At 45.5% G+C, this 18,182-nt stretch overlaps 1 protein-coding gene across 2 annotated transcripts; it reads right to left on the bottom strand.

Annotated features, from left to right (window-relative positions):
* Positions 1–1,559: 1,559 nt before the first annotated feature.
* Positions 1,560–17,935, bottom strand: LOC136520875 (chaperone protein dnaJ 1, mitochondrial-like). Of its 2 annotated transcripts, none has more exons than XM_066514553.1 (19): positions 17,586–17,935; positions 17,435–17,474; positions 11,436–11,528; positions 11,264–11,355; positions 10,650–10,733; positions 10,512–10,550; positions 10,233–10,382; positions 10,096–10,137; positions 9,917–10,004; positions 9,020–9,084; positions 8,862–8,924; positions 8,585–8,657; positions 8,040–8,131; positions 6,412–6,483; positions 5,914–5,970; positions 5,010–5,058; positions 4,820–4,883; positions 2,754–2,843; positions 1,560–2,197 (listed from the first exon to the last, which is right to left on the bottom strand). In XM_066514553.1, the coding sequence occupies exons 1-19, from the start codon at positions 17,643–17,645 to the stop codon at positions 2,170–2,172; spliced, it is 1,341 nt and encodes a 446-aa protein (XP_066370650.1). In that variant the 5' UTR covers positions 17,646–17,935; the 3' UTR covers positions 1,560–2,169. The 2 variants fall into 2 exon arrangements, with proteins under 2 accessions (XP_066370650.1, XP_066370649.1); XM_066514552.1 differs by having other exon boundaries at positions 1,566–2,160.
* Between the last annotated feature and the right edge of the window lie 247 nt (positions 17,936–18,182).

Raw genomic sequence — 18,182 nt, 5'->3', positions numbered from 1 at the left:
ATTACAGTCCTTAGAGCATCTAATGATGTTTAAATGATATCATCCCACCCCCTCCGAGAGTTTTGTTCGGTTGTTTTGACATTGTCTCTTGTCACGTTGGCATGAGTATCCATGCTTGTATGTAGGCCCATCCGCAGCCTCCCTTTTCTTACTCTTTCTAAGCTTCCTCACCGCTTGTCACTCCTTGACGACACTGAGCTCAGCTCACGCACCACGCTTTTCTCCTTCTATGACTCAAAACTGAAGGACCGAACATGCTACGAAAAGGAGGGGTGATGATGAGTGATTGTCTTGTGCTTCGGCTAGTTCTTGAGAACTTCTATTGGCTCACATTCACTCTCCTGCCACCTGTTCGGTCCTTTAGTTTTTGAAGTAACCATACTAGGAGAAAGCAAGAGGGACGAAGGATGTGGAAGTGATTAGATGACAAGGGATCAGATACGACGTAATGAACTCAATGCCATTGAGGAGTGGCGTGGGGTGGAGCAAGAGAGAAGGTCGAGTAATGTTCATCGGATGATGGGGTGAGACTGTAAAGAGTATGGAGAGGAAGGGAACATATGAGTCTGCATACAAGTATTGATACTTAGGCCAGTGTGTTAGGATACAGTTTCAAAAAGTCATGCAAAACCATTGAGGCTCGTCTGAATATAATTAGATGTTTTAAGGGCTATAATATTGGGTTTTGTAGTTGAAGAAGTTATATAGTCAAGACATGATTTGTTAGAACTTTTTTCTCTACTGTTTGCTCACTCACCACCATGTCAGTCAGTACATGTAATATGCCATGTCAGAGAAATCGCGTTTAAAACCGCCTCAGGGGTTATTTAGATGATCTTCAATACTTCACTAGTTTTATAAGTGAAGGGATAGAATAGAAAACCGCAACAGTTAGGGGAGTTAAATAGACCTTTTACAAACTACTATGTGGACGTGGTGCATCAAATAGAAGAAATTTGCAAGTGAACTTTGATTCAAACTTATTTATTCGCTCCAAAATACGATATTCCTTGGTTTACTCCAATTCTCCAAAGCATGACATGGTTAAAAAGTCGTTACTAACCGTGATTGTTCAGAAAAGAAAAAGAAGGCCAACAAACAGGAAAAAGGATTTGTTACGTGAAATTAGATAGACCTATCTTATGGATCAATAGATTTAATCTCTATCACCTTTTTTTAGGCCAGTAGCTATGACCATTCCATCGATCAGGCCAACTACTCAGTGAGTGGGCACATCCCATTCCATCGCTACACCTGCCGTCAGAGCGTGGCCTGAGTAGACACAGCCCATTCCATCGCTACACCGGTCGTCACAGCGTGGCGCTAGGGGCCGATCCATTGCGTTGCTTAAAGAGGGAATTGGTAAGTTTCAACCAAGAAAATTAGGCAACAGACAATTTTAACACAAATCAATTTTCAGTTCAAGACAGAAATCTTTCATACATAAAAAATTCAACTTCTATTTCTTGATAACAAGTACTTCCAATATAAATTTTCAAACATGTGAGAGAACTATTGGCAAAAATAAATAAATAAATAAAATAAAATAAAAATCCCAGCCTCTCCACCTTCGAGAAACCTAAACCGAGCAGCTGCAGTCACAACTATTGCCAGTGAGGCACCATGACTACATAGGCCTAGCAGGTGGGCACGTGACGTGACCACGGGTGTAGAAAAAAGGTAATATGATTATGATCCAAGATAAACGATGCGTGAATTTAAAAGATACATTCAATTTCACCCAGCACGTTGAACTATTCCAACTGTAGAGCATCCGCATTACATTTACACCGAAAGAGAAAAAACAACAACAAACTTTAGACAACTCAATTGGCAGCTTCATATAGTTTCTGAACTATGTGAACAGATATTATTGTAATATTTTACCATAGGAAGCAGCAACCTTCTAACAAACGCCTTCTTCAAAATTGTGATCTCTAGTGGGTGAAAATAATCTTTAAAGAATCGCAACCTCATTGTTTTATTGTGTTAAGCTGAATCTTCGGAGAATTTATAGTATTTGATGTTGCCTCACTGCCCCAGCACAAGTGAGCTTGGGCCTAGCTCATAGCCTTGCTCAGCATCAGGTGAATCAGTAGGAGGATGCCGACTCCGATCATGACATTTTGCCTTGTCATATTTTCTGCAACTAGCCGCCACCTGTAAGTATCAACCAGTAGATAGCTGCTGATAAAGCCTGTTTAAAATTTCATCTTTATCACTACCAGAAGATACATACTAGAATGCAACGCAAAGATCAGATTTGATATTTTTTTTTAAAAAGGCAACCAATAAACTGACACCAGTGGACTTTGCTTCTTTTGAAATGAAGTTCAATGTATGTATGTGCTTTATGTTTGATTGGATAGAAAGGAAAAGAGATGATAAATGGTAATTTGAAATATCAGGTGCAGTAGAAGAATAATTCAAATGGACGAATATCACAACAAAGAAAGGCAAAATTAAGCTAGTGCTTTCTTCAAAAAAAATTAAGCTAGTGAGATTATCAATTTTTGCAGAGGATACATGCTAGCATTATAAATAAGTTTATGAGTCAAACAGAAACAAAAAAGCAAAGACAGTATAGAATGGCAAATCCAGTTCTATGGTGAACCGAATCGTGCAGTCAGAAACAAAAATTCCACTTCCATTCAAAATGTTAGGAAGGGAGGGGGATGGATTGCTGTGGTGTAAATGCATGTGTTGTTTGTGTGCATGTGATCATGCAGTTGTGAGGATCTGCCTGAACTTACCAATTTCCTGCTACAAAAGTGTTCTGTTCTTTCGTGGCTTCCTCTACTGCAAATTCTTCCAGCAGCGCATGCTGACGTTCAGTAACCACCCTGCAGAATAAAATGTGTGCTATGAATTAAATCAAAGGGCAAGTGTTTTACCATAAAAAAACAAAACGGCAACAAAATTAAGACCGTTTAATCAAGTACTTTCATTTAGAATGAATTAGAAGAACGAAAAGGAGTAATACAAAGGCCATCAAATGATCAAATGTTTACTTAGCATAAACCAGGCTGAAAACTGATATATTGATGAAGAAATTGCTAAGAATACAAATAATATACATAGTAACAAGTGATACAAATACCAAGTTTTATTTTGTTATTACTAGGCCCATTAGGACAAGCGTACACAGAGGAGTGCAAGAGCAAACATGCAAAGCACAATCTGATCGAACTAGTTGTATGCCTACAGACTGCCGTGGACAAAAAGAGATCTCACCAAAAGCCACCTACAACATTGAGTTGTTGCAGCCTGCACAAACTGCAGTCATGTTCAAACTGCTCATTTTTTGAAACCTCCAGTCTCCTAGCTCGGTCACTACAATACCTCGTGTGGCAACACATTTTCCATTTGTTGACCAAAGAGTGCCATGTTTTACATTAAGTATAAACTACTTGTGGTTAAGGTTTTTTTTTTAGCATTTTACACTGCAAGCTTCAATAGCAGCAAAAAAAAATAAAGATAACACTTTATACGTAATGTCCTCAAGGCTAACAAACAACGCTCACCCCTCATAACAATCTTCAGGATATAACAGCCAAACCATAGAATTCTCCCTAGAAAAAACAAGAAAGAAAAACAAACGCTCAAGCTTTACCCAGTCCCTGCCTGTTCCTTCCCAGCTTCTCTCCAGCTCACAGGCCAAACCCACTGACAGACAGTGAGCAGTGGTGGACAGGATGCCGGAGTTCCAATTTCTCTGCTAACCACCTTGAACCACCAGGCCCAATTATCAGTCTTCCCACCCCAAGCACTGGTGAGTAACAAAATAGCCTAGAATGGACACAGGCGTTGCAACGCTGCAGGCCATGCTGACAGGAAGGGCAGAGGAATATGGCGCAGGGAAAGGACAGCATCGACACCAGTGCTCCAGCAGGTGGTTGACAAGTATGGACAGGTCACATTGGGAATTTAACAGATTCAAAGGCGAGCCGGGGTTTCATCAGATCTGGAGACGAGAAGTAAGGAACAGGGTGGCAGACAGCCTGCCACAGCTATGTAATGGTGGTTTGCTCCATATTTTATTCAGTGGCTACGTGGGAAATAAAACAAAGTGTAGGGTAAAATGATGACAATGGCAGGCACACCATCACAACCAACTCGATTTTCCAGAGCAGAGATGCTGAGTCTAATGGAGCAGTATTCAAAATATTGCATAGTTCAAGCTGTTGAGGAGAGGTGGCCAATCCGCATATGCTTCAATGCCATTTAAACTGTGACGATTTAGAATCATCTCATACTGATACTCTTCATTTATCATTTATATAGAATTATAGACTCATAACCAAACTGAGCATGTTAACTTGTTAAGTCCTTGTTTGGATGTAGTCAGATTCCCATCAATCCACATGTGTTGGGGTGGATTGGAGTGGAACTTGAACTAAATTCCACCCCAATCCACCCAAATACATGTGGATTGAGTTGAATCCGATAACATCCAAACAAAGCCTAAGAGGTTATCATACGCCAATCTCAGTTAAAGCTAGCCCAACTGAACAGCTTAACCATCTGTCTTCAGACTGGATTGACTTCAGGCTGTGCAAACAGTTCAGCAAATCCACTAAATCTGTACAGTTTCAATTCTTTTCTGCTACATGGATGACTAATCATTACTTTTGTTCTGAGAATATAACAAGATCTTTTTAATGAAATGTGCTAACAGGCAACCAATCAATTACCAACCCAGTATACTTTTACTTCAAGGGCAGATGATCAAATGAACTGGAACACCAACAATTTGATATATTCATATATATGGAGTATGTCGGCAAAAATTGTGCCAAGAAAAGGATAGTCAGCTTACGAGGGGAAATGAATTCGGAATCGGACATATTGGTCCCCGAAGTATCCTGACGGATCTCGCAATCCTGATAGAAATTATGATCATCAGCACTTTACTAGGAAAAGTGTTTTTTTTTTATTTAAACGCAGGAGAGCTGCATTTCATTACTAGGAAAAGTCAGGTGAGGCATTTCTCAAATTTCATAGGTTACCTTTCCCCCTTAGAACTACAACTTGCCCTGGTTGGACTCCTTTGGGTATCTGGATAAATTCACCAGATGTCAATAAAGTAAAATGGTGACAATTGAAAATTTCTTCAATGCAATTGAAACCTACAATGCCATCAATTCTAATTTTTCTTTCCCTTGTGTGCCATTGCTGGTTACTGGCCTGTTAGTTGGTTCTGAAAAGACAATTATACACCTTCAATTTTTCTGTGCAGTGATAAATAAGTCCATGTCCAGCCTACTGTTCCTCTTCTAAAGAGCATGCATGTACACTGAAAAATGTGATTATGTCTGCATCTCGACGGAAATATAATTCTTCCATTAAGTATGTATAAAAAATAAACCTCTCGCAAAAATGAAGTTCTGAAGAAATAAGGCACAATCGGCGATGTGTGTGACAGGTAAAATAGTCACAATTGGTGCTATCGGATGATGATTTAAAGGCGTTAGCTTTTAACTTTACTAAAAATTAGCGGTAGTAGCATAAAAGGAAAGAAAAATATCCAAATGGATGGCAATAAAGGGACACTAAATTTTTCGATGGGACATAAGGGATAGTTATAGGTTTCAATGGTATTGACGGAATTTTCTCGAAGAAAAACTGGTGGGGAATAAATATATTATTTTAAACTTGAAAGCCTATCCACTCAATAAGTACACGCAGATAAGTTTCGACAAAACAGAGATTACCATGTGCATGGAGACATGTACCCGTTAAAAATAAGCTCAAGTTATTACCAGGCATTTTAAACTTGAATTGAAATAGGCTCCATGCATATATGCAGTTACAGACAAACAACACAAGAAGCAGATAAGATGATACAGGAAGTGCCTAGTAGTTTTTGTCAGTGTCAGTACACGCGTGTGCGATTCCACCAAGAATTGTTACCTTCACTTCTGTTTTCCCATTTAAAGTAGGTACTTCAACTTTTCCACCAAGCATCGCCTGCAAGTTTTATAAAAGGAAAATCAGCATGAACGCGTCACAAGTAAACTATAAAAGCACAAACTCATTCTTTACAGAAATGTAAAAGAAAATCAAAATTGTTAGGTAAGTGCCAAAATTAAAATGTTGCAATAATGACATTATAACCAACTACAAATTCTGAATACACTAACACCCTAGTTGATCTTATACCAGAAACCTTAAAGTTAAATCCAGAGTGAAACATTACAATGGAACCAAAAGTAAAGTCAAGAAATCTTTTACTGAACGGCCTTGATTTGTCATGAAATGAAGGTTAGAATAATGATACATAAACTAATAAAGAGGAAGGACGACACATAATTTATGGTTAGGAAAAAATTCCTGAGGCTGAGTGAGAAACAGCATAACTTTAGAATGTTCAAATGGAAAGGAGCAAAATAGGACAACTGAAGCTATTACCTGTGTGAAGCTTATCCTTTTATCGACATAGATGTCAGCACCATCTCGGGTAAACACAGGATCAATTTCTACCTAGGATATACACAGTTGACCAGAGAATCAGAATATATTTTCTTTGATACAAGACAGCAATAAAATTGCATACAAAATATAAAAAAAACATAATGATCGCAGCTGATATAGCCTCTACCCTCTATTAAGTACAGAAAACAGCACCCCATATAACACCTATAAACCCATCAGCAGTTAGTAGTTATAAACAAAGAGGACTACTGCCTGATATCTCCTAATAACAGGGTGTTGGTTATGGTCTCAACCTTACATGGTTGTGAGAATCAAACACAGGTACAAATCACATTGAGACATATCAAGCCTGGTCACAAATTGGCAAAGGACATGCATGGCATAAGGAATGCTATAAGCATCCATTATATTATGGTCACAGGTCCTTCACTAATAATATGTTTGGACCAAACAAGCTAACCTAATGCTCCCAGTGCTAGTAACTTAAGTATCTTTGAGGAGGTATTTCTGACAATTGGCATTAAATAGAAATGAATGTGCTGGACCATCCAAGTCTAGAAATAAGTCTGAGAAAAATGAATAAAGGCCAGCGTAAACACAAAGTGGCCTGAAGAAAGCTTTGAAGAAACTGATTCTGATATCAATGATAGGTTAGCAAGGACTGAGCTTTGAAATGGATCCTTTGGGTTCAGGTATGGTTTGACAAATGGGACTTTCCCTTCCAGTGTCTCTAGTAAAAGTAGCTTTTTATTTAAAGCAAATTGTACATTTTGTGCTACCAAAGGCCATTTGAATTTAAGTAGGCATGACACTAGGCACATGTAACGATGGCTGGAACAGAAGGCATGGTTTCCCAGCAGAATGTGAACCACTCATTTTGTGAATCCATAGTTTTCAATCTCTATTAAAATCATTGTTAGAATGCACAGCGGAATTTGGCCCAGCTAGCTATACCCACAAGCTGGAGCCCCTCGGGCCCAGGTCCACCAGAGCCCACAACATATCAAGGCCTTGGGCCTAACTCAACCCAAAAGACTAGCCTGATAGGTGAGGGATGCCCCCGCCTTATATGTTGTGCTCCCCCACCATCAATTACCGATGTGGGACTAAACCTAACAATCATTTGTGTTGCCCCTTTTTCTTCTTAATATAATGATACACAGCTCTCCTGCGTGTTCAAAAAAAAAAACTAACAATCATGACAGACCCTACCAAACTCATAGAGAAATGTAACACTTCCTACCACCTATGGATTGACCCTCAATTCTCATCCACAATTTCTGATTGTTACAGGCACACCAAATAAGAATTAATGTTACTTCCATCTCTAGAAAGAACACATGGTTTCACAAGCACAATCAATCGAATTTGCTGATACACTTTGTTGTGACACTCTAGTAAGATAAAGACAAAACAAGTTAACATCTGAAAATTGCTTTGTTTTCTATCATTTCTGACTGGCACTCCAGAACAGTTAACACCAACAAGCCTATATTGCAGATATTTCTCTGATTAGGTAAGTAAATTTTGGGTAGTGGAATCCACTTAACTTATAGATCGATATATATGTATAAAAAGAACCATGCATGGATATGGACTCTCACTTGAATTTTGATGTGTAGATTTCCAGATTGGACATCAAGTCCACCACTATCTCCAGCCTCCGGTACATTGATTGTGTCACCAGAATCAAGTCCTATGTTGCAGAAAACAAGAAAATCATCAGTGAATTATTACGCTATTACAATGCAAACTCTACTGTTACATGTTCAGTCTATAGTAAACATCAGGCAGAGTGTAACTAATAACTCCTTCAGGCAACAAGCTGTACATGCAAAGAGACGAGAAACAGCCCCAGCAAACTATAATAAAGCAACCAAATCCTTCTAATAGAGTGAAAAGAGCAACTAGGTATAGTATGTAAAAGCACCTAGATTTTGGCAGCCAAGTGTTAGCTCAACTACATACAAGTTGTGGTGGTAAGTTTACAGTAGAACCAATGCAGATATGACTCTCTGCAATTTCATTAGGATATAGGACAATTGCACACAGTAACTTCAAAGTCCAAACAATCTAAACTTATGAGCATGTGCACGTCTGGAAAAAGAAACAAACTGAAAAAAGGCAATTGAAGCTGAGTGCACAGTACCTGCTGGTATATCCAATTTTACATGTTTCATACCATCTACCACCCCTGAACCTTGGCATGTCAAGCAGTAATCCTGTGGAAAACTATCATCCATGAGACAGGGCAAAACACACTAAGGAGCTGTTTGGTTGGTGCAACAGTAACGTAAACGTAAATAAAATTAGTTCAATTGTGTTTCCCGCTGGTAACGACTGCAGGTTTAAATCATTTGCGTTTGCGATACAGAAGACGGAACCAAACAGCTCGTAAATGTTTATGGTACCTGCAGGAACATTACCTTTATTACTTTCCCGACACCTCTGCAAGAACTACAAATGGTTGTGAATGGATACATAGTGACCTGCATAAACCAACATGTGATGTCCAAACTCCAAAGCAGATGAATGTACCATATGTATCTGCATGGAAAGTTTGAAACTAACAGCAAGTACTTACTCTTCCCAAACCTTTACATGAGGGACAAACATATATCTTTGCATTTGGCAAGTGACCTCTCCCACCTAACAGTAAAACAAAATCAGTATTAATGAGAAAAGAAAGAGGATATGGGCTAAATCAGGATGATCATTATTATATGTACAAGCAAGATGGCAGCTTTGCAAAGAAAACTTTAGTATTAATTAATTAGTTCTAACGTTACATACTTCAGCAAGTTATCATTCATAAACCTTAGCTTTTCAAGTCCCATCTAGTACAGTAATAGAACTACCTTGTGGGGCCTAAATCACGAGGTGTCCTAAGTTTGCTAGCGTCACAAGTCACAAGGTTATGATTGGTTACTACTATTACATTGTTCACAAAACCCCATGGAGTGTCCAAATGAAGCCTGGTAAACATATGACAATCTTCCTACAGATTTCAGACGATAATTATTTTCTAAAGAATGCTTCATTCAAATAACTACCAACCACAACTTGATTCCAAAAGATTATGACGGGAACAAAGAACACAAATAGTATTAGAAATAGCATCCTAATAAATAAACAACGAAATGAACACCAGAGTTATCTTGCCATCAGCTTAAATTTTAGATGCATGGAAACAGCTATTGAACTAATGGTGTCTCTGAAGTAAGGTGTCTGTTCAACAGACAAACTATTTGGATAGATGACATGCGCAAATCAATAAACAAAAAAATTAGGAAAAATGTCAAAGCACATGTACGAGACAGTTGAAAGCTCATTTCAGAAAATGACTTCTACATAAGTGCCTACTAACAGTAACTGCATGAAAACAAAGGTTTAAATTTTGATTTAACAGATACGCATACAAAAGCCAAGTGCAATAAGAAATGCTCCCGGGCAATAACTTCCAGCATAGAAGTGTACTCACCACATGAATCACAAACATTTTTTGCACGATAGGACACTTGCTTTATGCAGCCATTGGCAGCTTCGCTAAAAGACAGATTCAACTCTACCTACTTAAGTTAAGATATAAAATAAGTTCAAGAAAAAAAACAAAAGGAAAACAACACTTAAAATAAAAGAGGAACAGGCCTAAGAATGAACCTTAATATCATTTGCCTGCGCATTTATGTCTTGCTGGAAAACCTGAAAACAAAGAAAATAAGTATCACTTCATACTCTGCAGTCTGCACTGACATGACAAATGGAAGTAAAATGTGTTTGCAGGGACAGGAAACCACCTCAGAAAATATTTTATAGAATTTACTAGAGAAACGACCATCATTCTGTCTGTGGAATTCTGTGAAAGGGTCATGTCTCTGATTGTTGGATCCTGAGAATGTGTCATGATAGGACCCATCAAACTCCATCCTTGGCCCTCTAGAAAATAGCTGCAATATTACAACACAAAATAAACTTGTACCAGATTCCAAAAAATCACTCCAATCAAAGAGCTTGGAAGAATCCAAGTCATTTCCTAAAAAGGTGTAAAAAAGGGAAACCAGACTATGACAACTTACCATGTCATATTGCTCTCTCTTTGAAGGATCCCGTAGTGTCTGGAGTCCAAAATGACCATAACAACTAACAAGACTGTTAATTTTGGCGCAATAATGAAAAAATCAACAGGAAAACACAAATTGCGGTAACTTACTTGCCTCATATGCATCTCTTATTTCCTGAAACATCCTTTTTGCAGCAGTATTGCCTCTATTTGTGTCCGGATGATACTTTTTGGCAAGCTACACACATTTTTGTATTTAGAAGCAGAAGTGTAAATGATTCAATTAGCAAACAAAACCATCAGAATCACACCATTTGTATCTTTTAATATACGGAACATATTGCTAATATGCATGCTGAACACTTATTATTTACAAGTGAATCTGACTTCCCCATTCATTGTTCAACATATCTGCCTAATTTTCATCCTAATTCTAGTTTGTTCAAATTCTTGAAGCATATATGTTTGAAGGCCATATAAGTATACAATATCCATAGTCTGTATAATAACAAAAATAGGTTTCCAGTTGCTGGCAGGATTCAACGGCACACCTAACGAAGCTACACAACAAGTGAAGAATCACACATGTAGTGCCTTCTTCAGAAATGTACAGCATCACACATGATGGTATGAAAAGATAAGAAACAGGTGAGATTGCCACTTGATCAATGGATATTAGATTCACAGCATGCTCATCTTAAATAAATAGTCCAATCATGAGCAAGCCTTGGAATATCTCAAGATCAACTGAACTGTAATGATACTCACAGAATGAAATGCCTTCTTGATGTCATCCTGCGATGCATCCTTAGGAATACCAAGAATTTTGTAGTAGTCCTTGTGTTGTGAACAAAGGTGACCTGGCAAAAGAAACAATAAATGTTTAGTTGCCCTTTGTGATTGCAAAAGTAATTGTGATGTGTAAACCCAGTATAATAACCTGTAGCATGAAAACTCCGGCTCAATACAAATGGTGTCAACATGAATCGACCATAGAACTTATCGCCAATATAGATGCCAGTAGAGCTGCAAGCTGCAATTCTCCAGAAGAAAACAGAAATAAGCATGGGTAAGGAACAGAGAAATATGAGAGTAGCCAGTAAATGTATATACTTGATCTGATTTCACATCTGTAGACTGCAGATGTCGAGAGTTATATTGTATCTGTGGAATATAATATTCTTCTCCAACAATAAACACAGAAACACATCCAGTATAGACAGGGCAGGGCAGTTGTTCCCAACTTCACACCCACATCCATTTAAAGGAGAGCATGAGTATGAAATGAGTCAGCCCATAATCTATGGACAAAATTTGTTTAATCACAATAACCCTCTGTACTATATGACAGATAAGCCTAGTGCTCGGCAGCACTTGTATCTTACTTTTTCTGCATTTTACTTTCCTTGGCTTCCAAGCCTTTGTAATAGGAATATGCTCAACATCCACTTTAGTGGTTAGAAAATATGCTGGAGCAGGTAGAGCAGGGGCACACCCTTGTATCAGGACAAGCTATTGCATTTCCTTTCAATCCAAGTGGCCAAGGGCCAAGCTGCCCTCTGGTAGTTCCCAAATCTGAATCTGAGATCTATTTTGGGCCAACAATTGGTATCTAGAGCCTAGGGTTCTTGAGTGAGTGAGCCCCATGTCCACCGCCAGCTAGATCGAGAGAGCGCACGCCGCCGCCGGTGCGGTGATCAACCCCGGCGGTGACGCAGCAGGAGCCGGAGCCGGAGATCGCGCGACGCACCTTGCTGCCGCAGAGGCAGCGGCTGCGATGGCGGCCGAGACGGTTGAGGCTCAAGCCGCGGTGGCTGCCATTGCGGCGCTGCACGCCGAGATGGAGCGGGAGCCAGAGCCAGCTGGTGGATCGCGTAGCCCGGTCGGGCGCCGCCGCCAGTCGCCGTCACCAGAGTGGCATCATGGTCGCCGCGGGCGCTCCCCGATGCTGCAGACGGTCTACCGCGACTCCGGAGCGGGAACGCCATGGCCGATGCTCACCAAGGCGAACTACCACGAGTGGAGCCTGCTGATGAAGGTCAAGTTGCAGGCTCGGCGGTTGTGGGAGGCGGTACACGTCGGCGGCGTCAGCTACGATGATGATCGCCGGGCACTGGAGGCCCTGTGCGCCGCCGTCCCCACCGAGCTCGGCGCCTCCCTCGCCAACAAGGCTACGGCGAAGCTGGCGTGGGAAGCGATAGCCGCGGCGCGCGCCGGCGGAGATCGTGTGCGTAGGGGGATGTTGCAACGCCTCCGAGGGGAGTGGGAAGGCCTCGCCTTTCAGCCAGGTGAGCATGTCGAGGACTTTGCCCTTCGCCTGACCAACCTGATGGAGCAGATGGCGCGCAACGGCGACACCGACCTCACAGAGGAGCGCACGGTGGAGAAATTCCTCCGCTGCATGCCGAAGAAGTACGCGCAGATCGTCATGTCGATCGAGACGCTCCTCGACTTCGAGCAGCTCACCGTCAAGGACGTGACCGGGAGGCTCAAGGCGGTGCAGGACCACGAAGAGGGGCCTCACACTGAGCCAGGCGCCGCCGGAGGCAAGCTGTTGTACACGATGGAGCAGTGGCGCACCTTCGAGAAGGAGGAGGAAGGATCCGAACCATCAGGCTCCTCCAAGGAGCATCGCCGGCGTCCATGCGGCGGCAAGAAGGAGGAGAAGGGGCCCCGGGGTCAAGCAGGCGCAGATGGCGGCGCCGCCGGCGAGCGCAAGGCGACCCGGGATGACACCTGCAACAACTGCGGCAGGTCCGGCCACTGGGCCAAGGACTGCCGCCATCCTCCACGCCGCGGTGGACAGGCTCACGTCGCGCAAGCAGGGGAGGAGGATGCTGCTCTGTTCCTAGTGCACGGGTGCGTCGAGCTGCAGCAAGCAGGGGAGGGGGTGAAAGGTCCAAGCTTTCCCCTATCCACGACGGTTGGCTCCGCACATCTCCACCTCGACGAACCGCGCGCCCACGCCTTCCTCGGCAAAGGCACTGACGATGACAAGATCGACGGCTGGTACCTCGACACCGGTGCCACGCACCACATGACTGGTCGGCGCGAGTTCTTCTCCGACCTGGACTCCAGCATGAAGGGCTCCGTCAAGTTCGGTGACGCTTCCGCCGTCGAGATCAAGGGAGTCGGCTCGATCATCTTCAAGGCCAAGACGGGGAGCACCGCCTCCTCACCAGCGTGTACTACATCCCGGCCTTGAGGAACTCCATCATCAGCGTCGGGCAGCTATACGAGAATGGCTCGCGGGTGGAGATCGAGGACGGCGTGCTGCGTATCTGGGATAGAAGTCGCCGCCTTCTCACCAAGGTGAACCGGGGAAGCAACCGCCTTTACGTGCTTCATGTGCAGGTGACACACCCCCTTTGCCTTGCCGCGCGCTGAGATGATGAGGCGTCGCGCTGGTACGAGCGTTTCGGGCATCTTCACTTCAAGGCCCTGAAACAGCTCGGCAAGGAAGAGATGGTCCGCGGCATGCCCTGCGTCGACCACGTTGAGCAGCCCTGCGACACCTGTGTGGTGACCAAGCTGAAGCGCTGGCCCTTCCCGCGTCAAGCCTCCTACCGCGCCACCGAGTAGCTTGAGCTGGTGCACGGTGACCTCTGCGGTCCAGTGTCACCGACCACTCCTGGAGGTCGGCGCTACTTCCTACTGCTCGTCGATGACGATACCCGCTACATGTGGGCCGTGCTGCTCGACTCCAAGGCGGCAGCTGCAGACGCCATCAAGCGCCACCAGGCAGCCGCAGAGGAGTGCGGCCGCAAGCTCCGGCTGCTCCGCACGGACAACGGCTGTGAGTTCACGGCGGCCAAGTTCGCGGTGCACTACGCCGACGAGCGGATTCAGCGCCACAACTCCGCACCCTACTCACCACAGCAGAACGGCGTGGTCAAGCGCCGCAATCAGATGGTGGTGGCAGCGACACGCACCCTCCTCAAGCAGCGCGGCATGCCGACGATCTACTGGGGCGAGGCCGTGATGACCGTCGTACACCTGCTCAACCGCTCGCCGACCAGTGCTCTCGACGGCAAGAACGCCATATGAGGCCTGGCACGGGCACAAGCCGGCGGTCAGCTATCTGCGCGTCTTCGACTGCCTCGCCTTCGTCAAGGAGCTGAACCACGTCGGCAAACTCGATGATCGCAACTCGCCAGGGGTCTTCATCTGCTACGCAGAGGGGGCCAAGGCCTACCGCGTGCTCGACCCGGCAACACGGCGCGTGCGCGTGACGTCGTGTTCGATGAAGAACGCGGCTGGGCATGGGACAAGGCGGTGGATGACGGGTCGGCGGCCGCGCTCCGCAACTTCACCGTCGAGTATACGTGGGCGGGAGGTGCTGAGGAAGCACAAGGTGCATCCTCATCGACGACTGGGTCTTCATCACCAGCGCTGACCTCTTCATCAGCTCCGCCGCTCTCACCATCATCAAATCCGGGGGAGCTCGAAAACCCATCGGCGGTGGTCGGAAGCCCATAGGCGGTGGTCGACAGTCCATCGGTGGCGGTCGGGAGCTCATCGGCAGCAGCGCCGACCTCTCCGGCACACCAGCCAACCTCCTCGGCATCTTCTACCTCGCCCACTGCGACACCAGCGCACGCAAGGCAGCCGAAGGTCGAGTACGCGACGCCGCTGGAGGATGATGAAGACCGCCTGGACGCCTACTACGATGATGAGCCCCTCCGGTACCGCACGGTGGCAAACATCCTCGGAGAGCAGTCTCCACCGGACCAGCCCGAACGGCTCTTTGCCCAGCTACATCTGACGCACGCCGGTGAGCCGACCACTTATGTTGAAGCGCGGGGTGATCTGGAGTGGCGGGCGGCGATGGAGCAGGAGCTCAAATCCGTCGAGCAGAACCGCACCTGGGAGCTGGTGCCACTGCCTGACGGCCACCGCCCCATCATCCTGAAGTGGGTGTTCAAGCTCAAGAAGGACGAGCTGGGCGCGGTGATCAAGCACAAGGCGCGGCTGGTGGCGCGCGGCTTCATCCAGCAGGAGGGGATCGACTACGACGACGCTTTCGCCCCCCTGGCGCGCATGGAGTCAGTCTGTGTCCTCGCGCTGGCGGCTCAAGAGGGGTGGCGAGTCCACCACATGGACGTGAAGTCCACCTTCCTCAACGGCGACCTCAAGGAGGAGGTCTACGTGCGCCAGCCACCTGGCTCCGCCGTCGCTGGAGAAGAGGGGAAGGTGTACTGCCTGCGTAAGGCACTCTACGGCCTGCGCCAGGCACCGCACGCCTGGAACGCGAAGCTCGACGCCACACTCAAGAAGATGGGCTTCAAGCAGAGCGCACACGAGGCGGCGGTGTACCGGCGGGGCAGCGGACGCAACGTCCTACTGGTCAGCGTCTACAGCGACGACCTTATCATCACCGGCGCTGAAGAGCAGAAGGTTGAGGTGTTCAAGGCGCAGATGAAGAAGGCGTTCGACATGAGCGACTCCGGCCTCCTCTGTTTCTACCTCGGCGTCGAAGTGCGCCAGGACGCCAGCGGGATCGCCCTCCGCCAAACCCACTATGCCAAGCGCATCCTCGAGCTCAGCGGCATGACAGGCTGCAATCCGGCCCACACCCCGATGGAGGAGAAGCTCAAGCTGAGTCGGGAGAGCACGGCGGAGGAGGTTGATCTAACCCATTACCGACAGCTGATCGGGAGCTTGCACTATCTGGTCCACACTCGGCCGGACATCGCGTTCGCCGTCGGGTACATGAGCCGGTTCATGGAGCGGCTAACGATGGAGCATCTGCAGGCCGTCAAGCATATCCTGCGCTACGTGGCGGGCACCCTCGACTACGGTCTTCACTACGGAAGGGCCCTCGACACGGCGCGATTCATCGGCTACTACGACAACGACCTCGCCAGCGATGTGGACACCAACAAGAGCACAACCGGGACGATGTTCTTCCTCGGTGATTGCTTGGTCAGCTGGCAGTCCCTCAAGTAGAAGGTTGTGGCCCTCTCAAGCTGTGAAGCGGAGTACATCGCCACCAACACTGCAGCAACTCAGGCACTATGGCTGTAGGATGCTGGTAGGGCTCTTTGGCAGGAAGGTGGATGTGGTTGAGCTGAAGGTGGACAGCAAGTCTGCTCTAGCTCTGGCCAAGAACCCTGTCTTCCATGAGAGATGCAAGCACATCCGCATCAAGTACCACTTCATCAGAGATTGCTTGAAGGACAGGAGCATCAAGGCCAGCCACATTGCCACTACTGATCAGCTCGCCGACATTCTCACCAAGTTGTTGGGGAAGTCTAAATTCCAAGAGATGAGGGAGAGGATTGGGCTACAGCAGATCGCTTCCAGTGCTCGGCACAAGGCTTAGGGAGAGAATGACAGATAAGCCTAGTGCTCAGCAGCACTTATATCTTACTTTTCTGCATTTTACTTTCCTTGGCTTCCAAGCCTTTGTAATAGGAATATGCTCAACATCCACTTTAGTGGTTAGAAAATATGCTGAAGCAGGTAGATAGTAGATGCTGCCCTCTGCCCATAAGAGTAGAGGCACACCCTTGTATCAGGAAGCCATTGCATTTCCTTTCAATCCAAGCGGCCAAGGGCCAAGCTGCACTCTGGTAGTTCCTAAATATGAATCTGAGATTTATTTTGGGCCAACACTATTCATATTAGGATGTGATTTTAAGAGTTCTTTCTTCCAGTGTAGTTTGAATATAAATCTACAATTATTCAAATAATAAAAACCTGTAACAATAAAACAAATGAACGAGAAAATGCATTGCACAGCGATTAGCATGTCAATAGCCTGTAAAATGAACGGTTTGTAAGCGGTAATCGGCTATGCCATTTTTCCCCCAAGCCCACCAAATTACCAATTATCTAAATTTTTAATAGCAGATTTTCATCAGAAAGAGCAAAACTTCTCTCAAACCCAAACCAGCAAGGGATCAAACAAAACACACAAAATGGAACGGAGATTACGTGTGTTCGGCTGAATCCATGCGCACCTCTGCACGGCTACCTGCAAGCAAAACCCCAAACAGAGTAAACAAGTGGCAGTCTGGCACTCCCCAAAACCCAAACAGGAGGGGGGAAATGGGCAGGGAAGTAAGTGAGAGCTCGCTCGTCTCACCTCGCCCGACCGGGACGCAAGGAACCTCGACGCATGCCGGAGCCACCCGAACCGACCCATGGGGGGCGGCGCAGCAATGGGCCAATGGAAACAGGTCGACTCGGGCTGCGGAGACTGGAGCCGTCTGGAGCGGTCGGCTGAGAGGTCACCGGGCTGGCGAATCTGGCGACCAACAAGACCTGAGGAGAATCAGAGCGGTGTGGAAGAGCGAGCTGCTAGATGATTCCGGAAGCGTGCCGGGTCGAGAAGCCCCGGCGACGGCGAGGGAAGAGCGGCGGCATGTGATGTGAGGGGATCGTGGATTGGGGGAGAAGAAAGGAAGAAAATCTGGGACTGGAGGGTTTAGGGGAAATGGGCTGCCTGATCAGCCTAGCTGATGGGCCTTCTGCTTCCACCCTTTTAACACAACTCCATGTCTTGATGGGCCTTTGCACCAAATTTGGTACGATGAGATTGTACTAAATCATATATTATATGTTGGAAAAAGTCTAAATTATCTCCTTGAACTTCAAAACCAGGCAAAACACCCCCCCTTAACTTTTAAAACCGTTCATCCTACCTCCTTGACCCTGTTATAAGCAGTTTTGAAGGTGATTT

This window comes from Miscanthus floridulus, chromosome 18 (assembly GCF_019320115.1).
Source record: "Miscanthus floridulus cultivar M001 chromosome 18, ASM1932011v1, whole genome shotgun sequence".
NCBI lineage: Eukaryota > Viridiplantae > Streptophyta > Magnoliopsida > Poales > Poaceae > Miscanthus > Miscanthus floridulus.
The sequence above is the reverse complement of the archived record's forward strand: the minus strand, read 5'-3'. Positions and strand labels throughout refer to the sequence as shown.